Source organism: Crinia signifera, unplaced genomic scaffold, assembly GCF_055691185.1.
Source record: "Crinia signifera unplaced genomic scaffold, ASM5569118v1 HAP2_SCAFFOLD_80, whole genome shotgun sequence".
In the NCBI taxonomy this organism is placed as follows: Eukaryota; Metazoa; Chordata; class Amphibia; order Anura; family Myobatrachidae; genus Crinia; species Crinia signifera.
In genome coordinates, this window is record NW_028142708.1 from 610,752 (window position 1) to 636,976 (window position 26,225).

General features: G+C 55.6%; 1 protein-coding gene across 1 annotated transcript in view; it reads left to right on the forward strand.

Annotated features, from left to right (window-relative positions):
- The window catches only part of DGAT1 (diacylglycerol O-acyltransferase 1), a 46,312-nt gene extending 22,716 nt beyond the window's left edge, over positions 1-23,596 (forward strand). Inside the window, exons 4-17 of the mRNA XM_083168387.1 lie at positions 4,411-4,496; positions 6,401-6,453; positions 10,437-10,542; positions 11,614-11,742; positions 12,161-12,235; positions 12,307-12,410; positions 12,725-12,763; positions 15,434-15,475; positions 16,732-16,776; positions 16,874-16,986; positions 17,094-17,159; positions 21,301-21,388; positions 22,660-22,722; positions 22,795-23,596. Coding sequence (XP_083024513.1) covers positions 4,411-4,496; positions 6,401-6,453; positions 10,437-10,542; positions 11,614-11,742; positions 12,161-12,235; positions 12,307-12,410; positions 12,725-12,763; positions 15,434-15,475; positions 16,732-16,776; positions 16,874-16,986; positions 17,094-17,159; positions 21,301-21,388; positions 22,660-22,722; positions 22,795-22,941 — 1,156 coding nt within the window. The 3' untranslated portion in view covers positions 22,942-23,596. The remainder of the gene's footprint in view (positions 1-4,410; positions 4,497-6,400; positions 6,454-10,436; positions 10,543-11,613; positions 11,743-12,160; positions 12,236-12,306; positions 12,411-12,724; positions 12,764-15,433; positions 15,476-16,731; positions 16,777-16,873; positions 16,987-17,093; positions 17,160-21,300; positions 21,389-22,659; positions 22,723-22,794) is intronic.
- The last annotated feature ends 2,629 nt before the right edge of the window (positions 23,597-26,225 follow it).

The window sequence follows — 26,225 nt, forward strand, 5'->3', positions numbered from 1 at the left end:
TGGGGCTTCTGCCTGCAGGGGGTGCTGTCCAGGCAGCGGAAGAGCAGATGTAATATTTGCAGAGAGCGATAGATTTGGGTGGGGTATGTTCAACCTGATATCTAAATTGCAGTGTAAGACTAAAGCAGCCAGTATTTATCCTGCACAAAAACCTATAACCCACCCAAATATAACTCTCTCTGCACATGTTACATCTGCCCCACCTGCAGTACAGAATGGTTTTGTCCCTTTTTAAAACAAAGTTGGGTACTTATGTAATATCTGGACTCCCGTTTTTCCTATGAGACCGCGTCCCCTCGCGGGGCTCGCTGCGCTCACCACGCTTCGGGCACGGTGGCTCGCTTCGCTCGCCACACTATATAAAATCAACTCCATGCGTAGTTGGATAGTAGGGGTATGAAAAAATGGGGTGCATTTAACATGGGAGTCCAGATAATACATAAGTACCCAAAGTTGTCCAGCGATCAGGTGTGAATTGGTCCGCATGTTACAGAAGAGGATGTGTGAGGAACCGGGTAGAGATATCGCTGGGCTCCAGGCACTGCCCCATATCCAGCATTAAACAGAACCTTCCCCGATGCCGCTGCCCCGTATCCAGCATTAGACAGAACCTTCCCCGCGGCCGCTGCCCCGTATCCATCATTAGACAGAACCTTTCCCGCAGTCGCTGCCCCGTATCCAGCATTAGACAGAACCTGCCCGGCGGCTGCTGCCCCATATCCAGCATTAGACAGAACCTTCCCCGCGGCCGCTTCCCCGTATCCAGCATTAGACAGAACCTTTCCCGCAGTCGCTGCCCCGTATCCAGCATTAGACAGAACTTTCCCCGCGGCTGCTGCCCCGTATCCAGCATTAGACAGAACCTTCCCCGCGGCCGCTGCCCCGTATCCAGCATTAGACAGAACCTTTCCCGCAGTCGCTGCCCCGTATCCAGCATTAGACAGAACTTTCCCCGCGGCTGCTGCCCCGTATCCAGCATTAGACAGAACCTTCCCGGCGGCTGCTGCCCCATATCCAGCATTAGACAGAACCTGCCCCGTATCCAGCATTAGACAGAACCTTCCCCGATGCTGCTGCCGCGTATCCAGCATTAGACAGAACCTTTTACCGCAGCCGCTGCCCCGTATCCAGCATTGGCCAGAACCTGCCCCTCGTCTGCTGCCCCGTATCCAGCATTAGACAGAACCTTCCCCGCGGCTGCTGCCCCGTATCCAGCATTAGACAGAACCTTCCCCGCGGCTGCTGCCCCGTATCCAGCATTAGACAGAACCTTCCCCGCGGCTGCTGCCCCGTATCCAGCATTAGACAGAACCTTCCCCGCAGCTGCTGCCCCGTATCCAGCATTAGACAGAACCTTCCCCGTGGCTGCTGCCCCGTATCCAGCATTAGATAGAACCTTCCCCGTGGCCCCGTATCCAGCATTAGACAGAACCTTCCCCGCGGCTGCTGCCCCGTATCCAGCATTAGACAGAACCTTCCCCGCGGCCGCTGCCCCATATCCAGCATTAGACAGAACCTTCCCCGCGGCCGCTGCCTCGTATCCAGCATTAGACAGAACCTTCCCCGCGGCTGCTGCCCCGTATCCAGCATTAGACAGAACCTTCCCCGCGGCTGCTGCCCCGTATCCAGCATTAGACAGAACCTCCCCCAAAGCTGCTGCCGCGTATCCAGCATTAGACAGAACCTTCCCCGCGGCCGCTGCCCCGTATCCAGCATTAGACAGAACCTTCCCCGCGGCCCCGTATCCAGCATTAGACAGAACCTTCCCTGCGGCCGCTGCCCCGTATCCAGCATTAGACAGAACCTTCCCCGCGGCTGCTGCCCCGTATCCAGCATTAGACAGAACCTTCCCCGCGGCTGCTGCCCCGTATCCAGCATTAGACAGAACCTTCCCCGCGGCCGCTGCCCCGTATCCAGCATTAGACAGAACCTTCCCCGTGGCCCCGTATCCAGCATTAGACAGAACCTTCCCCGCGGCCGCTGCCCCGTATCCAGCATTAGACAGAACCTTCCCACCGGCCGCTGCCCCGTATCCAGCATTAGACAGAACCTTCCCCGCGGCCGCTGCCCCGTATCCAGCATTAGACAGAACCTTCGCCGCGGCCCCGTATCCAGCATTAGACAGAACCTTCCCCGCGGCCGCTGCCCCGTATCCAGCATTAGACAGCACCTTCCCCGCGGCTGCTGCCCCGTATCCAGCATTAGACAGAACCTTCCCCGCGGCTGCTGCCCCGTATCCAGCATTAGACAGAACCTTCCCCGCGGCCGCTGCCCCGTATCCAGCATTAGACAGAACCTTCCCCGTGGCCCCGTATCCAGCATTAGACAGAACTTTCCCCGCGGCCGCTGCCCCGTATCCAGCATTAGACAGAACCTTCCCACCGGCCGCTGCCCCGTATCCAGCATTAGACAGAACCTTCCCCGCGGCCGCTGCCCCGTATCCAGCATTAGACAGAACCTTCGCCGCGGCCCCGTATCCAGCATTAGACAGAACCTTCCCCGCGGCCGCTGCCCCGTATCCAGCATTAGACAGCACCTTCCCCGCGGCTGCTGCCCCGTATCCAGCATTAGACAGAACCTTCCCCGCGGCTGCTGCCCCGTATCCAGCATTAGACAGAACCTTCCCCGCGGCCGCTGCCCCGTATCCAGCATTAGACAGAACCTTCCCCGCGGCCGCGGCCCCCGATCCAGCATTAGACAGAACCTTCCCCGCGGCTGCTGCCCTGTATCCAGCATTAGACAGAACCTTCCCCGCGGCCGCTGCCCCGTATCCAGCATTAGACAGAACCTTCCCCGCGGCTGCTGCCCCGTATCCAGCATTAGACAGAACCTTCCCCGCGGCTGCTGCCCCGTATCCAGCATTAGACAGAACCTTCCCGTCGGCCGCTGCCTCGTATCCAGCATTAGACAGAACCTGCCCCTCGTCTGCTGCCCCGTATCCAGCATTAGACAGAACCTTCCCCGCGGCCGCTGCCCCGTATCCAGCATTAGACAGAACCTTCCCCGCGGCTGCTGCCCCGTATCCAGCATTAGACAGAACCTTCCCCGCGGCTGCTGCCCCGTATCCAGCATTAGACAGAACCTTCCCCGCGGCTGCTGCCCCGTATCCAGCATTAGACAGAACCTTCCCCGCGGCTGCTGCCCCGTATCCAGCATTAGACAGAACCTTCCCCGCGGCTACTGCCCCGTATCCAGCATTAGACAGAACCTTCCCCGTGGCTGCTGCGCCGTATCCAGCATTAGATAGAACCTTCCCCGTGGCCCCGTATCCAGCATTAGACAGAACCTTCCCCGCGGCTGCTGCCCCGTATCCAGCATTAGACAGAACCTTCCCCGCGGCCGCTGCCCCGTATCCAGCATTAGACAGAACCTTCCCCGCGGCCGCGGCCCCGTATCCAGCATTAGACAGAACCTTCCCCGCGGCCGCTGCCTCGTATCCAGCATTAGACAGAACCTTCCCCGCGGCCGCTGCCCCGTATCCAGAATAAGACAGAACCTTCCCCGCGGCTGCTGCCCCGTATCCAGCATTAGACAGAACCTTCCCCGCGGCTGCTGCCCCGTATCCAGCATTAGACAGAACCTTCCCCGCGGCCGCTGCCCCGTATCCAGCATTAGACAGAACCTTCCCCGCGGCCGCTGCCCCGTATCCAGCATTAGACAGAACCTTCCCGGCGGCCGCTGCCTCGTATCCAGTATTAGACAGAACCTTCCCCGCGGCCGCTGCCCCGTATCCAGCATTAGACAGAACCTTCCCCGCGGCCACTGCCCCATATCCAGCATTAGACAGAACCTTCCCCGCGGCCACTGCCCCGTATCCAGCATTAGACAGAACCTTCCCCGCGGCCGCTGCCCCGTATCCAGCATTAGACAGAACCTTCCCCGCGGCCGCTGCCCCGTATCCAGCATTAGACAGAACCTTCCCCGCGGCCGCTGCCTCGTATCCAGTATTAGACAGAACCTTCCCCGCGGCTGCTGCCCTGTATCCAGCATTAGACAGAACCTTCCCCGCGGCCGCTGCCTCGTATCCAGTATTAGACAGAACCTTCCCCGCGGCTGCTGCCCTGTATCCAGCATTAGACAGAACCTTCCCCGCGGCTGCTGCCCAGGTATTGTTAATAATAATAATAATGATATTTATACAGCACTTTTCTCCCAATAGGACTCAGTGCTTCACCATTGTCTTTACAGCTCAAAATACAAGACAAGCTTAACAGTAGATATCAGTAAAATGCTTCGGTAATTGTTTTGTTATGCTGAATAGCGACACTACAGCTGATGGCGGAATCCAGGGTGTTATGGTGTCACACGGAACCAAATTCATCATTTGTCTGGTTCTATGGACACGCTATCAGTACATGTATGTGCTTCCCATGTACAGAGGGTAACCCTGTTCTGTCGCTCGCCCCCTAGGTATGGCATATTGGTGGATCCCATCCAGGTGGTGTCGCTGTTCCTCCATGATCCCTATAGCTGGCCAGCACTGTGCCTGGTGCTGGGTGAGTATACTGCCCACACTGCACTCACCAGGGGCAACCATGTGGCACAGCCAGCGATAGGCATAGGGGCACCCACACTTCCCCATGGCACAGACAGTGGCGAGCAGAGAGGGCTCCTCCCATCCATGGCACAGGCAGTGGCGAGCACAGAGGGCACCTCCCATCCATGGCACAGACAGTGGCGAGCACAGAGGGCACCTCCCATCCATGGCACAGTTAGTGGTGAGCAGAGCGGGCACCTCCCATCCATGGCACAGACAGTGGTTAGCAGAGAGGGCACCTCCCATCCATGGCACAGGCAGTGGCGAGCACAGAGGGCACCTCCCATCCATGGCACAGACAGTGGCGAGCAGAGAGGGCACCTCCCATCCATGGCACAGACAGTGGCGAGCACAGAGGGCACCTCCCATCCATGGCACAGACAGTGGCGAGCACAGAGGGCACCTCCCATCCATGGCACAGGCAGTGGCGAGCACAGAGGGCACCTCCCATCCATGGCACAGTGGTGAGCAGAGCGGGCACCTCCCATCAATGGCACAGACAGTGGTGAGCACAGAGGGCACCTCCCATCCATGGCACAGTTAGTGGTGAGCAGAGCGGGCACCTCCCATCCATGGCACAGGCAGTGGCGAGCACAGAGGGCACCTCCCATCCATGGCACAGACAGTGGCGAGCACAGAGGGCACCTCCCATCCATGGCACAGGCAGTGGCGAGCACAGAGGGCACCTCCCATCCATGGCACAGTTAGTGGTGAGCAGAGCGGGCACCTCCCATCAATGGCACAGACAGTGGTGAGCAGAGCGGGCACCTCCCATCAATGGCACAGACAGTGGTGAGCACAGAGGGCACCTCCCATCCATGGCACAGTTAGTGGTGAGCAGAGCGGGCACCTCCCATCCATGGCACAGGCAGTGGCGAGCACAGAGGGCACCTCCCATCCATGGCACAGGCAATGGCGAGCACAGAGGGCACCTCCCATCCATGGCACAGACAGTGGCGAGCACAGAGGGCACCTCCCATCCATGGCACAGGCAGTGGCGAGCACAGAGGGCACCTCCCATCCATGGCACAGTTAGTGGTGAGCAGAGCGGGCACCTCCCATCAATGGCACAGACAGTGGTGAGCACAGAGGGCACCTCCCATCCATGGCACAGTTAGTGGTGAGCAGAGCGGGCACCTCCCATCCATGGCACAGGCAGTGGCGAGCACAGAGGGCACCTCCCATCCATGGCACAGACAGTGGTGAGCACAGAGGGCACCTCCCATCCATGGCACAGGCAGTGGCGAGCAGAGAGGGCACCTCCCATCCATGGCACAGACAGTGGCGAGCACAGAGAGCACCTCCCATCCATGGCACAGACAGTGGCGAGCAGAGAGGGCACCTCCCATCCATGGCACAGACAGTGGCGAGCAGAGAGGGCACCTCCCATCCATGGCACAGACAGTGGCGAGCAGAGCGGGCACCTCCCATCCATGGCACAGGCAGTGGCGAGCAGAGCGGGCACCTCCCATCCATGGCACAGGCAGTGGCGAGCAGAGAGGGCACCTCCCATCCATGGCACAGACAGTGGCGAGCAGAAAGGGCACCTCCCATCCATGGCACAGACAGTGGTGAGCAGAGAGGGCACCTCCCATCCATGGCACAGACAGTGGCGAGCACAGGGGGCACCTCCCATCCATGGCACAGGCAGTGGCGAGCACAGGGGGCACCTCCCATCCATGGCACAGACAGTGGCGAGCACAGAGGGCACCTCGCATCCATGGCACAGACAGTGGCGAGCACAGAGGGCACCTCCCATCCATGGCACAGACAGTGGCGAGCACAGAGGGCACCTCCCTATCGCCAATCTCCATGTTTCTAGTCAGAGCTAATATGTCCTTTTATGTTTTTTTCCAATCTTAGCGTCTAACGTGTTCATTTTGACATGTCTGCACGTGGAGAGGTGGCTGGCATCGGTAAGTGCCCAGTAATGGGAATATTACCCCTATCTGCCCAGAAAGGTCTTTATTATCTGGGAGGAGCCAGTGCCCATGTATGGCTGGAGGGAACAGGGATCGTAGTGGGGCTATTATTTGTCGCTCCTCGGATTAGGGTCCCGCCCTCACTAACATTCATGGTCATCCGGAACCATCACCGCGGCTTTATATATTGTGTAGTCCGGTCAGTACCGGAACCATCCCCTGCATCACCGCCGCGGCTTTATAGGGGTGTGTGGGCATAAGGGGGACTAAAGAGGAGGGTGGGGAACACTGTGCAGCTTCTGCCAGTGGGTGAGGGTCCAGCGTGGCAGTACAGGAGTACAGGATGGTGGCCCTGAGTCAGTGTCTCCTCCTACTGGGTGGGAGTTAGGGTGCATGAGAGCAGGAGGCTGGGCTATGAGGCATGATAGGGGTATGTGGGCAACACAGGGTCAGCGGGTCCCCACTGGCGGAAGTTACGGGGCAGGAGAACAGGAGGCAGGGCAGTGATAGAGGTGTGTGGGCATGAGGGGAAGTAAAGGTTTTTGGCTGTTGCAGAGTAGGGATGGGCATTGGTGCAGACGCCATCGATGGTTGGTATTGATGGCGATTTTGCACCCTGCCATCGATAGTAGTAAAATATTACTTGGATAACCATCAATTGTTGTAGCTATCGATGGTCATCCATTGTATCTGACTGAATAGGCCGTGGGTCAATCAGAACTTGGTGGCGGGACTTCCGGGTGTGGGGGGGGCGGAGCTATGCTCCGTGTCCTGGCACCTTAAAAAAATTTGAAACTTGATTGGTTCTCCTTTGCCATTGATGTAGGGAAACCATCTGGTCCTCCCACATCGATGGCAAAAGTATTCAGCATCGGCCATAAACCATCGATTATTTGAAATCATTGATGATCGATGGGCATCCCTAGAAATGGAGGAGGGTAGGGGACAGTATGCAGCTCCCGGCAGTGGGTGAGCGTCTCCTCCCACTGGGAGGGAGTGAGCGTGCATGAGAGCAGGAGGCTGTATAATAGTGGTATGTGGGCAAGACATTGATAAAAGTTGTGGCGCTGGTGCAGAGGACAGTGGGGAAACCTGCAGTGCGGCAGCCAGGGCCGGATTTCCCACCTAGGGGCGGCACCTACTTGTGGCGGTCGCGAGGGTCCGCTGGGGGGGAATTGCCGGAAGGGGTCGGGTGTCTGCAAATTGCGGGAGGGGGCGGGTCCGCAAATCGCGGGAGGGAGGTGGGGTGAGTCGCTACATGAATCTGGGAGGTGGGGGGAGTGCTACATGAATCTGGGAGGTGGGGGGGGGGGGAGTGCTACATGAATCTGGGAGGTGGGGGGGGAGTGCTACATGAATCTGGGAGGTGGGGGGGGGGGGGTGCTACATGAATCTGGGAGGTGGGGGGGGAGTGCTACATGAATCTGGGAGGTGGGGGGGGAGTGCTACATGAATCTGGGAGGTGGGGGGAGTGCTACATGAATCTGGGAGGTGGGGGGGGGGGATTGCTACATGAATCTGGGAGGTGGGGGGGGAGTGCTACATGAATCTGGGAGGTGGGGGGGGGAGTGCTACATGAATCTGGGAGGTGGGGGGGGGGAGTGCTACATGAATCTGGAAGGTGGGGGGGGGAGTGCTACATGAATCTGGGAGGTGGGGGGGGAGTGCTACATGAATCTGGGAGGTGGGGGGGGAGTGCTACATGAATCTGGGAGGTGGGGGGGGGAGTGCTAAATGAGTCTGGGAGGTGGTGGTGGGGGAGTGCCACATGAATCTGGGAGGTGGGGGGGAGTGTTACATGAATCTGGGAGGTGGGGGGGGGGCTACATGAATCTGGGAGGTGGGGGGGGAGTGCTACATGAATCTGGGAGGTGGGGGGGGAGTGCTGCATGAATCTGGGGGGGGGGGTGGGGGGAGTGCCGCATGAATCTGGAAGGTGGGGGGAGTGTTACATGAATCTGGGAGGTGGGGGGGGCTACATGAATCTGGGAGGTGGGGGGGAGTGCTACATGAATCTGGGAGGTGGGGGGGGGAGTGCTACATGAATCTGGGAGGTGGGGGGGGGTGCTACATGAATCTGGGGGGGGGAGTGCTACATGAATCTGGGAGGTGGTGGGGGGAGTGCTACATGAATCTGGGAGGTGGGGGGGGAGTGCTACATGAATCTGGGAGGTGGGGGGGGGAGTGCTACATGAATCTGGGAGGTGGTGGGGGAGTGCTACATGAATCTGGGAGGTGGGGGGGGAGTGCTACATGAATCTGGGAGGTGGGGGGGGAGTGCTACATGAATCTGGGAGGTGGGGGGGGAGTGCTACATGATTCTGGGGGGGGGGGAGTGCTACATGATTCTGGGAGGTAGGGGGGGGGATTGCTACATGAATCTGGGAGGTGGGGGGGGGGGAGTGCTACATGAATCTGGGAGGTGGGGGGGAGTGCTACATGAATCTGGGAGGTGGGGGGAGTGCTACATGATTCTGGGAGGTGGGGGGGGGGAGTGCTACATTAATCTGGGAGGTGTGGGGGGGGAGTTCTACATGATTCTGGGAGGTGGGGGGGGAGTGCTACATGATTCTGGGAGGTGGGGGGGGATTGCTACATGAATCTGGGAGGTGGTGGGGGAGTTCTACATGAATCTGGGAGGTGGTGGGGGAGTGCTACATGATTCTGGGAGGTGGGGGGGGGAGTGCTACATGAATCTGGGAGGTGGGGGGGGATTGCTACATGAATCTGGGAGGTGGGGGGGGGGATTGCTACATGAATCTGGGAGGTGGGGGGGGATTGCTACATGAATCTGGGAGGTGGGGGGGGGATTGCTACATGAATCTGGGAGGTGGGGGGGGGATTGCTACATGAATCTGGGAGGTGGGGGGGGGGTTGCTACATGAATCTGGGAGGTGGGGGGGGGGGGAGTGCTACATGAATCTGGGAGGTGGGGGGGGGGGAGTGCTACATGAATCTGGGAGGTGGGGGGGGAGTGCTACATGAATCTGGGAGGTGGGGGGGGGAGTGCTACATGAATCTGGGAGGTGGGGGGGGGGGAGTGCTACATGATTCTGGGGGGGGGGGGGGAGTGCTACATGATTCTGGGAGGTAGGGGGGGGATTGCTACATGAATCTGGGAGGTGGGGGGGGATTGCTACATGAATCTGGGAGGTGGGGGGGGAGTGCTACATGAATCTGGGAGGTGGGGGGAGTGCTACATGAATCTGGGAGGTGGGGGGAGTGCTACATGATTCTGGGAGGTGGGGGGGGGGGAGTGCTACATTAATCTGGGAGGTGTGGGGGGGGGAGTTCTACATGATTCTGGGAGGTGGGGGGGGAGTGCTACATGATTCTGGGAGGTGGGGGTGGATTGCTACATGAATCTGGGAGGTGGTGGGGGAGTGCTACATGAATCTGGGAGGTGGTGGGGGAGTGCTACATGATTCTGGGAGGTGGGGGGGGGGGGAGTGCTACATGAATCTGGGAGGTGGGGGGGGGATTGCTACATGAATCTGGGAGGTGGGGGGGATTGCTACATGAATCTGGGAGGTGGGGGGGGGATTGCTACATGAATCTGGGAGGTGGGGGGGGATTGCTACATGAATCTGGGAGGTGGGGGGGGATTGCTACATGAATCTGGGAGGTGGTGGGGGGGGGAGTGCTACATGAATCTGGGAGGTGGGGGGGGAGTGCTACATGAATCTGGGAGGAGGGGGGGGGGGGCTACATGAATCTGGAGGGGGGGAGTGCTACATGATTCTGGGAGGTGGGTGGGGGGGCTACATGATTCTGGGAGGTGGGGGGGGCTACATGAATCTGGGAGGTGGGGGGGAGTGCTACATGATTCTGGGAGGAGGGGGGGGTGGCTACATGATTCTGGGAGGTGGGGGGGGGGGCTACATGAATCTGGGAGGTGGGGGGGGTGATACATGAATCTGGGAGGGGTGTGTGGGGGGGGGATATGATGCCTTACCTGCTGTTTGTCTGTCACACAGGGAACCCTATCGGAGCGTATGGGACTACTCCTGTATACTGTCATCCTTACCGGTATCCTGTGGTTCCCGGTAATGGTAGTGTTCACTGTGCTCTCCACCACTCCAGGTAATGATATCCACCGATCCCTTCTAGGTCACCCTGCTGGGGGCGGAGCAGGATTCATGTCTCATTAGCATTATTAAGGGTCAAACAGGGTGGTGTTACGAAAGAAGGGGTGTGTGAAGGGTGGGAGCTGTAGGGTGGTGTCACATCAGCTGGGGGGGGGGTGAGGGGCGGGAGCTTTAGGGTGGTTACATCAGAAGGGGTGTGTGAGGGGCGGGAGAGGTAATGTGGTGTCACATCAGATGGGGGTGTGTGAGGGACGGGAGCTGTAGGGTGGCGTCACATCAGATGGGGTGTGTGAAAGGTAGGGTGGTGTCACATCAGATAGGGGTGTGTGAGGGGCGGGAGCTGTAGGGTGGTGTCACATCAGATGGGGTGTGTGAGAGGTAGGGTGGTGTCACATCAGAAGGGGTGTGTGAGGGGCGGGAGCTGTAGGGTGGTGTCACATCAGATGGGGTGTGTGAGAGGTAGGGTGGTGTCACATCAGAAGGGGTGTGTGAGGGACGGGAGCTGTAGGGTGGCGTCACATCAGATGGGGTGTGTGAGAGGTAGGGTGGTGTCACATCAGAAGGGGTGTGTGAGGGGCGGGAGCTGTAGGGTGGTGTCACACCAGAAGGGGTGTGTGAGAGGTAATGTGGTGTCACATCAGATGGGGGTGTGTGAGGGGCGGGAGCTGTAGGGTGGTGTCACATCAGATGGGGGGTGTGAGGGGTGGGAGCTGTAGGGTGGTGTCACATCAGATGGGGGGTGTGAGGGGCGGGAGCTGTAGGGTGGTGTCACATCAGAAGGGGTGTGTGAGAGGTAATGTGGTGTCACATCAGATGGGGGTGTGTGAAGGGCGGGAGCTGTAGGGTGGTGTCACATCAGATGGGGGGTGTGAGGGGCGGGAGCTGTTGGGTGGTATTACATCGGCTGTAGGGTAGCATAGGGAAAGGAGAGGTAAGGTGGTGTCACATCACTTAGGGCGCCACCCCAACTCTCCCACGCCCCATCAGTTGGGATGTATAAGGTTCGGAAGCTGGCGTAGGTCACTATCGGGCATCTTGCCATCTGGATCATGTTCTCCTCTTGCAGTGGGAGCTGTGTGTGCTCTGAGCGTGTACACCATCCTCTTCCTCAAGCTCTACTCCTATAAAGATGTGAACCGCTGGTGCCGGGAGAGACGGCTGGTGCGGACCAGGGCGCTGGGACGCTCTCAGTCTGGTGAGTGCAGGTGTCGTCGCGTTACCTGTCCAACTCCCTCGTGTCAGCCCCTTTGTCTAATGTCACCTGTTGTGATCATTCCATTTTTCTCACCGGTGTCTGGTGTGGGGACACGGAGGCGTCGCCTGTGACTGGGGTGGGGACACGGAGGCGTCGCCTGTGACCGGGGTGGGGACACGGAGGCGTCGCCTGTGACCGGGGTGGGGACACGGAGGCGACGCCTGTGACCAGGGTGGGGACACGGAGGCGTCGCCTGTGAACAGGGTGGGGACACGGAGGCGTCGCCTGTGAACAGGGTGGGGACACGGAGGCGTCGCCTGTGACCGGCGTGGGGACACGGAGGCGTCTCCTGTGACCGGCGTGGGGACATGGAGTTCTAGCCGCTCCGTCTATATGTGTTTCTCTCTTTGTGTCCCAGCTCCGCTAATAAGAAAAGCCAATGGTGATGTTGGGAAGATGGAGGTGTCCTATCCGGGGAACCTGACGCATAGAGGTAAGGTGAGACCTGTCCCCGCAGTTACCCCTAATGTACCTATATCTCACGTGGTTCTCTCTGTCCCTCAGACCTATATTACTTTGTGTTGGCTCCCACCCTCTGCTACGAGCTCAACTTCCCACGTTCTCCTCGGATTCGGAAGAGGTTTCTTCTCAGGCGGCTTGTGGAAATGGTGAGTAGAGTATGAGTGGTGACACTGTACAAAGTCCAACCTGCACCCCATCACTCCTGCCACCCTACGGACGCCATCACTTGCCCCACTCCTGCTGGACCCCATCACTCTCCCCATGCCTTGACCCCATATCTCCCCCCACCCCTGTTGGACCACATCACTCCCTCCACCCCCCTGACTCCATCCCTTACGCCCACCCCAGCTATACCCTAGACCTCACCACTCACGTTGTATCCTGGACCGCCCCCATACACAGGACTGCAGGGCGCGATGTGTTGCTCACCTCTGGCTCTCTCTTCTTCCTTTATACACAGTTGTTCATCATGCAGGTCCTGGTCGGCCTCATCCAGCAGGTGAGACTGGTCCCTACACCCCGGGTCTGTCACCACTAATGGGGAGGGTTTAGAGCAGGGATGTGGAACCTTTGGCCCTCCAGCTGTTGTTGAACTACACATACCAGCATGCCCTTTTACTGTTTTTCTTTTTGGCCATGCAAAAACTGTTGTAGGGCATGCTGGGATGTGTAGTTCAACAACAGCTGGAGGGCCAAAGGTTCCCCATCCCTGGTTTAGAGTGAGGGGAAGAGGAGAATGGGGCTACTGGTGGGATCTCAGAGGCTACTGAAGCTGGACAACCAAGTTAGTCATGTGGCTGAAAGTGCTCGTAAATAGGAGGTGAGCTGGGTATACAGATGGTGTATAGTGACGTTCTGGTGGAGGCATCACTGGTTACTGGGTTATGGGAGCAGAGGATGGCGGAGGCATCACTGGTAATAAGGTTATGGGAGCAGAGGAGGGCGGAGGCATCACTGGTACTGGGTTATGGGAGCGGAGGAGGGCGGAGGCATCACTGGTGACTGGGTTATGGGAGCAGGGAAGGGCGGAGGCATCACTGCTGACTGGGTTTTGGGAGCGGAGGAGGGCGGAGGCATCACTTGTGACTGGGTTATGGGAGCAGGGAAGGGCGGAGGCATCACTGCTGACTGGGTTATGGGAGCAGAGGATGGCGGAGGCATCACTGGTAATAAGGTTATGGGCAGAGGAGGATGGAGGCATCACTGGTTACTGGGTTATGGGAGCAGGGAAGGGCGGAGGGATCACTGGTGACTAGGTTATGGGAGCAGGGAAGGGCGGAGGCATCACTGGTTACTGGGTTATGGGAGCAAAGGAGGGCGGTGGCATCACTGGTGATTGGGTTATGGGAGCAGAGGAGGGCGGAGGCATCACTGGTAATAAGGTTATGGGAGCGGAGGAGGGCGGAGGCATTACTGGTATTAAGGTTATGGGGGTGGAGGCATCACTGGTATTAAGGTTATGGGAGCGGAGGAGGGCGGAGGCATCACTGGTATTAAGGTTATGGGAGCGGAGGAGGGCGGAGGCATCACTGGTGATTGGGTTATGGGAGCAGAGGAGGGTGGAGGCATCACTGGTGATTGGGTTATGGGAGCAGAGGAGGGCGGAGGCATCACTGGTATTAAGGTTATGGGAGTGGAGGAGGGTGGAGGCATCACTGGTATTAAGGTTATGGGAGCAGAGGAGGGTGGAGGCATCACTGGTATTAAGGTTAAGGGAGCGGAGGAGGGCGGAGGCATCACTGGTATTAAGGTTATGGGAGCGGAGGAGGGCGGAGGCGTCACTGGTATTAAGGTTAAGGGAGCGGAGGAGGGCGGAGGCATCACTGGTATTAAGGTTATGGGAGTGGAGGAGGGCGGAGGCATCACTGGTATTAAGGTTATGGGAGTGGAGGAGGGCGGAGGCATCACTGGTATTAAGGTTATGGGAGTGGAGGAGGGTGGAGGCATCACTGGTATTAAGGTTATGGGAGCGGAGGAGGGCGGAGGCATCACTGGTATTAAGGTTAAGGGAGCGGAGGAGGGCGGAGACGTCACTGGTATTAAGGTTAAGGGAGCGGAGGAGGGCGGAGGCGTCACTGGTATTAAGGTTAAGGGAGCGGAGGAGGGCGGAGGCATCACTGGTATTAAGGTTATGGGAGCGGAGGAGGGCGGAGGCATCACTGGTATTAAGGTTATGGGAGCGGAGGAGGGTGGAGGCATCACTGGTATTAAGGTTAAGGGAGCGGAGGAGGGCGGAGGCATCACTGGTATTAAGGTTATGGGAGCGGAGGAGGGCGGAGGCATCACTGGTATTAAGGTTATGGGGGCGGAGGCATCACTGGTATTAAGGTTATGGGAGCGGAGGAGGGCGGAGGCATCACTGGTATTAAGGTTATGGGAGCGGAGGAGGGCGGAGGCATCACTGGTAATAAGGTTATGGGAGCGGAGGAGGGTGGAGGCATCACTGGTATTAAGGTTATGGGAGCGGAGGAGGGCGGAGGCATTACTGGTATTAAGGTTATGGGAGCGGAGGAGGGCGGAGGCATCACTGGTATTAAGGTTATGGGAGCAGAGGAGGGTGGAGGCATCACTGGTATTAAGGTTATGGGAGCGGAGGAGGGCGGAGGCATCACTGGTAATGAGGGTACTGCCGCTGAGAAGAGGAGGGCGGAGGCATCACTGGTAATGAGGGTACTGCCGCTGAGAAGAGGAGGGCGGAGGCATCACTGGTAATGAGGGTACTGCCGCTGAGAAGAGGAGGGCGGAGGCATCACTGGTAATGAGGGTACTGCCGCTGAGAAGAGGAGGGCGGAGGCATCACTGGTAATGAGGGTACTGCCGCTGAGAAGAGGAGGGCGGAGGCATCACTGGTAATGAGGGTACTGCCGCTGAGAAGAGGAGGGCGGAGGCATCACTGGTAATGAGGGTACTGCCGCTGAGAAGAGGAGGGCGGAGGCATCACTGGTATTAAGGTTATGGGAGCGGAGGAGGGCGGAGGCATCACTGGTAATGAGGGTACTGCCGCTGAGAAGAGGAGGGTGGAGGCATCACTGGTAATGAGGGTACTGCCGCTGAGAAGAGGAGGGTGGAGGCATCACTGGTAATGAGGGTACTGCCGCTGAGAAGACAGCTCAGTCACTACCGGTCCTCGGATGAGGGCCTATAATTAGGTGTTGCTCTTGTTTTCCAGTGGATGGTCCCAGCAATCCAGAACTCCATGAAACCGTTTCGGGTTAGTGTGTAACCGGTGTATATATGACGCTTTGTTCTACGATTACATAGAGCTGGTTCCCACTCATTGCGCTGCGCTGTGTATGTCGGACCCCCATGCGGATGATGCCGTGCTCATCGTTGCCTGCCATTGGCCACGTGTTACATTCATGGCAATTGGCGCATCTCCGTTGCCACGCTTGTGTGTCTATCTTGTTGCTGCTCATAGACAAGCATTTAATGGTGGTGGCGCGGTGTAGCGATTCTAGCAGCAGCAATGAGCGCGGCTATAGCTGTCACTACCAGTCAGTGACCACCCCCATCCCCCGACCTTACTGTTCATATGCTCCTGTTAGGTCACAGTCCTGCGGTGAGACGGAGTGTTGGGTGTTACAGCACCATGGCAGGGATGGTCCGGATATGAGGCAGCGGGTAGAGGGCGCGACCTTGGTACCAGGCTATGCAGGAGGGTATATATCCGGGCAGATGCTCCGTTATATCACTTAGGTGCCCACAAGGGAGGGTGATACTGAGTAAGAAAACACATTGATTCCCCCAGAACCCTGACTGACACCAGCAACAAGATATAAATCCTATAGGGTAACAGGATTCAGAGATATTGTTACATGTACCTGCGCAGGTGTATGATAAGCCCCAAGAGGTCGTCAAGGCTTCTCTGTATATTGGGGTCCCTGTTGCTATATCTAGGAGCAGCATAAGCCATATGGAGCCATTATCCTGTGGCTCCTCGCTGGGTAATCGTAGACCTAGATTGGGGTAACAGAGGTGTGGGGTTCAGTGCCCCTGGATTAGAGGAGTTTTATGACATCACCGTCGCCCTACATCTTTGCAACGACACTTACTAAACACAGAGTCAAGTGACGGATCTCTATTTACACCTACAGACCGGGATTATTCACCCCGGTTATTATACCTTTATCTCTCTACCGCGCACATTTATGCAGGTGACCCTCTGATTATACCGTCCGCTAGCTGCTCAGCACTTACCAGGAACCGAGGGGCTTTGCGTCATGCTCAGAATGAGGCCCATTATGTCTCGTCTATGGCTGGCCATACATCTACAGATCGATTGTCAGATCTGGCTGGTTGGAACAAACACCTGGTAATGGATGAGTGACAGTTTCCAGCATTTCAAAGCAAATGGTCAGCTGTCATCTGCTCTCATCCATTACCAGGTTTTTGTTCCAACCAGACAGATCGGACAATGATTCTGTAGGTGCATGGCCAGCTTTAGTCACCTGATTGTCTCTTTTGCAGGACATGGATTACTCCAGAATCATTGAGCGTCTCCTGAAGTTGGCGGTAAGTTGGGTTCTCTGTGTGTCCTGCTCCCACTTCAGTAGCGTATATAAGAGGGCTTCCGCGGTATATGAAAGGGCGTCATTGTCCTCTGTTCCAGGTCCCCAATCACTTAATTTGGTTGATCTTCTTCTACTGGTTCTTTCACTCTTCCATGAACTTTGTGGCTGAGTTAATGCGATTTGGAGACCGAGAGTTCTACCGGGACTGGTGGTGAGTGTCGGGATCGGGGTGGACGCCCAGTACTAGTCTCGTGGGCTGGGAAACACTTCTATAGTGTCGTCCGGTCTGTTTATTTGTTTGGTTCCTCTATTCCTTAGGAACTCTGAAACTGTGACCTACTTCTGGCAGAACTGGAATATCCCCGTCCACAAATGGTGCATCAGGTAACCGGCAGAGGAGGGGCGGAGCTAGAACAGCCTCACTTACCGAGTGGTTGGATCCGCAAGCTGATTGCCCACTAGTATAGCACTGTGACCAGACGCCTGCCCTCACTGACTGCGCCCTTCGCTGTCTCACAGAACCTGGCCAATAGGGGATTTCTTCTTACCACCCGCAGTGGGCGGGGATATCGCTGCCACCATCAGATTCCTACCACGTGGCCCTAATGCTGACACCTGAGTATTACTTACTGCAGACACACCTGATTGCGTCGGCTACTTCCCCACTGGTCGCTGACCACGGACCAGCCGTCTGCAATGGTAGCTGGCAGAGATCTGCAGCCTCTACCTCCCCCGGCGGACCTGTAGGCTACACATCGAGACCTGCTTTGTCCGCCTGAGGGGTCCGCCTGAGGGGTCCGGAGCCGCGACACCCAGAAACCCCTTTAGTGCCGCGGCAGCCACTTTGTCCACGTGGGCTAGTGTCTCCAGCCACAAGCACTGCGAACGTGCCATGAGTGGTACAGCGAATACCTGTAGCACGTAGTCCGGGGCTATAAACAGACCTCAGCCGGAGTATACAGACTCTGACACCACAGCGATTTGTAGACTTGTGCCACACTGCAGGAGGCCGCCAGCTGGGCAGTGATTACCTGGCCGTCCATCATTCCGAGGTCTGTGGGCGTCTCGCAGATAAATCGCTGTTATGTGACTGCGCGCCGTCAGTCACATCCCTGGGGTGAGAGCGTAGAGCAGCGGCAGCGTGTGCGGAATTGGCTCTCCCAGAGGCTCGGTACAGGTCTCGTGTCAGAGAGAGCAGCTGGTGCGGCACAGGGGACTGCTCCTGTACGTGCCCCACGGTCCCCCTCTACTTCTGACCAATCATGTACTGCTATTATGCCACTTCTCAGCCCTCCACGCTGCTCCCACCCCCCCTCCACCAGTCCCTCCATACCCGACCAGTCCTGGGTTCTGTAGGGGACAATCGTATAACACCCCCCATGGAGTCCCTGGTGCTGCCCCCCATAGAGGTGGTATGAAATCATCAGGATAGGGAGGCACAGTACAGCCATAGGGTTGGTGGGTAGCATCAGGATATGGATGCTCAGTACAGAGATAGGGGGGTAGAGTCCGGGTATAGAAGCATAGTATAGCGATGTCGGGGTACGGAGGTGCAATACAGCATTATGATGGATGGCTGGGAAGCATCGGGGTACGCAGGCGCAGTAGAGAGATAGGTCAGATAGGTGGGCAGCGTCGGGGTACGGAGGCGCAGTAGAGCCATAGGTCAGATAGGTGGGCAGCGTCGGGGTATGGAGGCGCAGTAGAACCATAGGTCAGATAGGTGGGCAGCGTCGGGGTACGGAGGCGCAGTAGAGCCATAGGTCAGATAGGTGGGCAGCGTTTGGGTACGCAGGCGCTGTAGAGCCCTAGGTCAGATAGGTGGGCAGCGTCGGGGTAAGGAGGCGCAGTAGAGCCATAGGTCAGATAGGTGGGCAGCGTCGGGGTACGGAGGCGCAGTAGAGCCATAAGTCAGATAGGTGGGCAGCGTTTGGGTACGCAGGCGCTGTAGAGCCCTAGGTCAGATAGGTGGGCAGCGTCGGGGTAAGGAGGCGCAGTAGAGCCATAGGTCAGATAGGTGGGCAGCGTCGGGGTACGGAGGCGCAGTAGAGCCATTGGTCAGATAGGTGGGCAGCGTCGGGGTACGGGGGCGCAGTAGAGCCATAGGTCAGATAGGTGGGCAGCGTCGGGGTACACAGGCGCAGTAGAGCCAGAGGTCAGATAGGTGGGCAGCGTCGGGTACGGAGGCGCAGTAGAGCCATAGGTCAGGTAGGTGGGCAGCGTCGGGGTACGGAGGCGCAGTAGAGCCAGAGATCAGATAGGTGGGCAGCGTCGGGGTACGGAGGCGCAGTAGAGCCATAGGTCAGGTAGGTGGGCAGCGTCGGGTACGGAGGCGCAGTAGAGCCATAGGTCAGGTAGGTGGGCAGCGTCGGGTACGGAGGCGCAGTAGAGCCATAGGTCAGGTAGGTGGGCAGCGTCGGGGTACGCAGGCGCAGTAGAGCCATTGGTCAGATAGGTGGGCAGCGTCGGGGTACGGAGGCGCAGTAGAGCCATTGGTCAGATAGGTGGGCAGCGTCGGGGTACGGAGGCGCAGTAGAGCCATTGGTCAGATAGGTGGGCAGCGTCGGGGTACGCAGGCGCAGTAGAGCCATAGGTCAGATAGGTGGGCAGCGTCGGGGTACGGAGGCGCAGTAGAGCCATAGGTCAGATAGGTGGGCAGCGTCGGGGTACGGAGGTGCAGTAGAGCCCTAGGTCAGATAGGTGGGCAGCGCCGGGGTACGGAGGCGCAGTAGAGCCATTGGTCAGATAGGTGGGCAGCATCGGGGTACGGGGGCGCAGTAGAGCCATAGGTCAGATAGGTGGGCAGCGTCGGGGTACGGAGGCGCAGTAGAGCCATTGGTCAGATAGGTGGGCAGCGTCGGGGTACGCAGGCGCAGTAGAGCCATAGGTCAGATAGGTGGGCAGCGTCGGGGTACGGAGGCGCAGTAGAGCCATAGGTCAGATAGGTGGGCAGCGTCGGGGTACGGAGGTGCAGTAGAGCCCTAGGTCAGATAGGTGGGCAGCGTCGGGGTACGGAGGCGCAGTAGAGCCATAGGTCAGATAGGTGGGCAGCGTCGGGGTACGGAGGCACAGTAGAGCCAGAGGTCAGATAGGTGGGCAGCGTCGGGGTACGGAGGCGCAGTAGAGCCATAGGTCAGATAGGTGGGCAGCGTCGGGGTACGGAGGCGCAGTAGAGCCATAGGTCAGATAGGTGGGCAGCGTCGGGGTACGGAGGCGCAGTAGAGCCATAGGTCAGATAGGTGGGCAGCGTTGGGGTACGGAGGCGCAGTAGAGCCATAGGTCAGATAGGTGGGCAGCGTCGGGGTACGGAGGCGCAGTAGAGCCCTAGGTCAGGTAGGTGGGCAGCGTCGGGGTACGGAGGCGTAGTAGAGCCAGAGGTCAGATAGGTGGGCAGCGTCGGGGTACGGAGGCGCAGTAGAGCCCTAGGTCAGGTAGGTGGGCAGCGTCGGGGTACGGAGGCGTAGTAGAGCCAGAGGTCAGATAGGAGGGCAGCGTCGGGGTACGGCGGCGCAGCAGAGCCCTAGGTCAGATAGGTGGGCAGCGTCGGGGTACGGAGGCGCAGTAGAGCCATAGGTCCGATAGGAGGGCAGCGTCTGGGTACGCAGGCGCAGTAGAGCCATAGGTCAGATAGGTGGGCAGCGTCGGGGTACGGAGGTGCAGTAGAGCCCTAGGTCAGATAGGTGGGCAGCATCGGGGTACGGAGGCGCTGTAGAGCCATAGGTCAGATAGGTGGGCAGCGTCGGGGTACGGAGGCGCAGTAGAGCCATAAGTCAGATAGGTGGGCAGCGTCGGGGTACGCAGGCGCTGTAGAGCCATAGGTCAGATAGGTGGGCAGCGTCGGGGTACGGAGGCGCAGTAGAGCCATAAGTCAGATAGGTGGGCAGCGTCGGGGTACGCAGGCGCTGTAGAGCCATAGGTCAGATAGGTGGGCAGCGTCGGGGTACGGAGGCGCAGTAGAGCCATTGGTCAGATAGGTGGGCAGCGTCGGGGTACGGAGGTGCAGTAGAGCCATAGGTCAGATAGGTGGGCAGCGTCGGGGTAAGGAGGCGCAGTAGAGCCATAGGTCAGATAGGTGGGCAGCGTCGGGGTTCGGAGGCGCAGTAGAGCCATAGGTCAGATAGGTGGGCAGCGTCGGGGTAAGGAGGCGCAGTAGAGCCATAGGTCAGATAGGTGGGCAGCGTCGGGGTACGGAGGCGCAGTAGAGCCATAGGTCAGATAGGTGGGCAGCGTCGGGGTACGGAGGCGCAGTAGAGCCCTAGGTCAGATAGGAGGGCAGCGTTGGGGTACTGAGGCGAAGTACGGTAATAGGAAGGGGGTACGACCCTCAGATGGTGGGGTGTAATGCTATAATACTACTGAGCTGTTGCGGCATGCTGGAACATGGTGGAGCGGTGCAGCGTTACAATAAAGCTCTGGAAATAATGGGACGTATTGGGAACAGAGCTGTAGGACGGAGGCTGTACAGGGAATCGGTGTGTGAGCTGCTGCTCTGCACCTGGTCACAGACTTTGTTTCTATGTTCTAGACACTTCTACAAACCGATGATGAAGCGCGGAATGTCCAAATGGGCAGCGCAGACGGCCGTGTTCTTCGCCTCCGCTTTCTTCCACGAGGTGAGTGACGCACATCAGGTGACCGAACGGATCGCTGAGAACGTGGATGTAGCCGCTAATGGGAGGCTGTGCCAGATAACGCTGGTGTGACGGACGCACGTGTGAGCCGTGGTCTGTGTGGTAGCTCGTCCATGGCCTCCACTGGCTGCGCTAAATACCACTAGCCGCCTGTACAACAATGGCCATTATTACTATATGAGGAAAAAAGGTTTGTTATTTAGAAGACCTGCCCATAACCGCATGATGCTGGCTGGGGCCCCTTCTGAGGACATGAAGGGCCCCGTGTGATTCTGTCATATTGGATCGTGATAGTGACCATGTTATGCTATTATATGTGGTATTACTGTGTGGTAGTGTTATAGAGGGGAATACTCGGGTATTATGAGGTAGTGCTGTGGTGTTACTGTGTGGTAGTATTATGAGGTATTGCTGTGTGGCAGGATTATGGAGTGGGATCCTCAGGTATTATAAGGTATTGCTGTGGTGTTTGAGGTGTTACTGTGTATTAGTATTATGGATTGGAATACTCCAGTATTATGAGGTATTGCTGTGGTTTTATATGGAGTGTTACTGTGTGGTAGTATTATGAGGTATTGCTGTGGTGTTATTTGAGGTATTACTGTGTATTAGTATTATGGATTGGAATACTCCAGTATTATGAGGTATTGCTGTGGTAATATATGTGGTATTACTGTGTATTAGTATTATGGAGTGGAATACTCGGGTATTATGAGGTATTGCTGTGGTGTTACTGTGTGGTAGTATTATGAGGTATTGCTGTGGTAATATATGTGGTATTACTGTGTATTAGTATTATGAAGTGGAATACTCGGGTATTATGAGGTATTGCTGTGGTGTTACTGTGTGGTAGTATTATGAGGTATTGCTGTGGTAATATATGTGGTATTACTGTGTATTAGTGTTATGGAATGGAATAATCGGGTATTATGAGGTATTGCTGTGGTGTAATATGGAGTGTTACTGTGTATTAGTATTATGGAGTGGAATACTCTATTATTATGAGGTATTGCTGTGGTAATATATGTGGTATTACTGTGTATTAGTATTATGGCGTGGAATACTCAGGTATTATGCGGTATTGCTGTGGTTTTATATGGAGTGTTACTGTGTGGTAGTATTATCAGGTATTGCTGTGGTGTTATACAGGGTGTTACTGTGTATTAGTATTATGTAGTGGAATACTCTGTTATTATGCAGTATTGCTGTGGCGTCATTGCCTCTGACCGTGTCCTGCCCTCGTCTCTCCTCAGTACCTGGTCAGTGTGCCTCTGAAGATGTTCCGGCTGTGGGCGTTCATGGGCATGATGTCGCAGGTGTGTGATTGGTCAGTGCTCTCCCCTCCTGGTGACGACTTCCCGCCTCTCACGTCTCTCTTCTCTCCGCAGATCCCCCTGGCCTGGTTTGTGAGCCGCTTTCTGAGGGGCAATTATGGAAACGCTGCTGTGTGGATCTCTCTGATTATTGGACAACCAGTAGCCGTCCTCATGTATGTACATGACTACTACATCCTGAACCATGGAAAAGGTCCATGACCCACACACAGGGCCCCGTGGAGGTCTTCGAACGCTACAATACTGAGCCATCGTGTCTGACAACCCGCGGTACCATGTGAGCATCTTGGCCTGGTCTGTGCCCAGAGGAAGGGCGCGGTCTGCTCCCTGCGCCTCCTTCCACACCTCCAACATCTGTCACAGGCTGTAACTCTTCCATCCATCCCACCTTGTGCCTTCTGCCACCCTGAGATCTGGCCGGGCAGTGACCGAACTTCTCCCAGAACGTTAATCCGTCCAGTTTAGGATTTGCTTCTCTCCGCCGGAGTCCAGGCTTTCCCTACTTTATTTCAGCCATGGATCTGTCCGACACTCTCTGTAATTACCCCTCTACGGCCGTGGTTGGCATTGTACGCTCCCGGCAATGAGGATTTGGTACGAGCTGTCCAGCCTGTATCGGGTGTAACCTGCACTAGTCCTGCTCCGGCCTGGTACTACCGTCTCCTTTAATAACGGTTTTTAAAGCCACTGCCCCATTGTTTCCTGGGGTGCACAAGTGTTTGTGTGTGTGTGATTGCGCCGTATTTGTGGTGTATTGCTGTTAGTGTTGTGAACACGCCAAGGCCTCTCCAGGCTGCTCACAAACAAACAAGTTCTGCAAACACTAGAAAGTAAAGTTGTGTGTTTTCAAAGTCAAGTGTATGAGATGTTATCTGAGTAATGTCCGTGGGAGATGGGGAAACGAGGACTAAAAAAGGAGGGCATTCAAAGCATTTAAACAAGATGGGACACCCAATCATTTACCACATATAAAGAATGTAATAAGAAATGTAAAAGTACAATCAAGATGGCTAAATTAGTGACTGAATGTAAAATAGCCGCAGATAGCAAATCTAATCCCAAAAAGTTGTAGATTTATATAAACTGGAAACTGTTAAGGAAGTAAAATATTGGCCATCTAAAAAAACAAGCAGGGTACCCTGGTAATAGAAGGAAAAGAGAAAGCGGAATTATTCAATTAATTTTTGGCTTCGGTATTTACAAGGGAAGAATCCTCAGAAGATCTCCCACAGATTAAATGCTCGGCTCTTGATTGCTCCCAAACTGTATGTTTGAGTGAGGAAATAGTCAAAAATAGATTACAGAATCTAAATAGTAACAAATCTCCTGGCCCGGACGGAATACACCCTAGGATACTAAGGAATTGAGTTCTGTCATAGAACTACCATTATATGTGATATTCGAGGAATCAAGAAACTCAGGGACGGTACCAAGGGACTGGCGCATAGCTAACGTAGTACCAGTATGGAAGAAAGGGAGCAAAACTAACCCTGGAAATTATACACAAGTCAGCCTTACATCCATTGTGGGGAAAATATTAGAAGGAATAATAAGAGATAGTATCCAACATTTCTTAGAACAGGAGAAAGTGATAAGTAAGGCTCAGCATGGGTTTGTCAAAAATAGATCATGTCAGACTCATTTAATTAGCTTCTATGAGGAAGTCAAGAGTGGGCTGGACGTAGGGAAATCTGTTGATGTATTACTGCTTGATTTCGCTAAAGCTTTTCACATCGGTGCCTCATAAAAGGTTATTAATAAAACTAGGTAATTTAGGGTTAGGATTAAAAACTGGTTGCACAATTGGGGACAAAGGGTGGTGGTAAATGGCATACATTCCAGTTGGGGTGAGGTCCAAAGTGGAGTCCCGCAAAATTTAATATTGGGACCCACCTTTAATATATTCATTAATGTTATAGGAAGTGACATAGTGAGTAAAATTGCAATATTTGCGGACAACACGAAATGGAGTAAGGAAATTAACTCAGAAGAGGATGAGGAAACACTACAAAGTGACTTAATTAAACTGGAAAGGTGGAAAATGCAGTTTAATAATGTTGATAAATGTAAAGTAATTCATTATGGGAACAAAAATTAACAAGCTACTTATAGGATAAATGGAGTTATAGGGAATTCTGCTGTAGAGAAGGACTTGGGGGTCATCATAGATGATAAATTGGGTAAATTGCTCAAGTGCAGCAGCAAAAGCAAACCGGGCACTGGCATGCATTAAAAGGGGCATGGATTCAAGGGATGTCAATGTGATAGTGCCTCATTACAAGGCATTGGTGAGACCACACTTGGAATATTGTGTTCAGTTCTGGGCACTGCACCTTAAAAAGGACATAAATGAATTGGAACAGGTACAGAGAAGGGCGACTAAGCTAGTAACAGGTCTGGAATCACTAGAATACAAAGATAGGTTAACGAGGCTGAATATGTTCTCACTGGAGAAACGGAGGTTGAGAGGTGATATGATTACTATGTTCACATACAGGTTTGGGAATCATATGGAACTGGGAGATGATTGGTCAGTAACAGGCCTATACTTAGGACACACGGGCATGTACTGAGGCTCGGGGAAAAGAAATTCCGTACTGAATTACGAAGAGGATTCTTCACCATTAGAGCAGTAACATTCTGGAACTCATTGCCGGTGGGGTGATTACAGCAACTACTGTTACTGAATTTACATCAAAACTGTATACATTATTGGTTACTAAGGGAATCCTCTAGATATGACTTGTGTACACACGGTACAATCCAGCAGCAAAATGAGATTTTGACTATATAGTGCAGTGGTTCCCAAACTTTTTTGAATCACGGCGCCCTAGAGCATCAAAATGTTTTTAAGGCACCCCTAGGCCAAATGCTTCTTATCGAGAAATTCAGAAAAAAAAATATTAAATGAAGCGCATTGTGTTTATGGCCGATATGTAATAGGGTGCGATTTTTGGACTAGTCCAAAAATCGCACCATATATCACAAAATCGCACCTTTCCAAATCGCATTATTTGCCGCAAATTCGCATATGTAATGAGATGCGAATTCACGGTAAAAAAGTGCGATGTGGTGCGATTTCGGGCGAGTTTTAGTAATGAAAATGTGCGCATTTTCAAATGTGCGATTGGAAAAAAAACAAAAAACGGCGTGGGGTCCCCCTCCCGATCATAACCAGCCCCGGGCTCAAAAAGCCGGTGCTGGTATCATAAAATCAGAGGGACAAACAAATAGGGGTCCCCTTGATTTAATGAAACCAGCACCAGGCTCAAGGTCCGGCGCTGGTTCCCAAAATACGGGGGACAAAATGACTAGGGGTCCCCCGTATTTAAAGAACCAGCACCAAACAGCCAGCAGGGTAATGCCACAGCCGGGGGGAGACTTTTTGTACAAGTCCCCCTGGCCAAAGCATTCAGCCCTGTGGCTGGTCAGCATGGGCAGGGGTCCTGGGGAAGTGGGGACCCCCCCAAAGAAGGGTTCCCCCC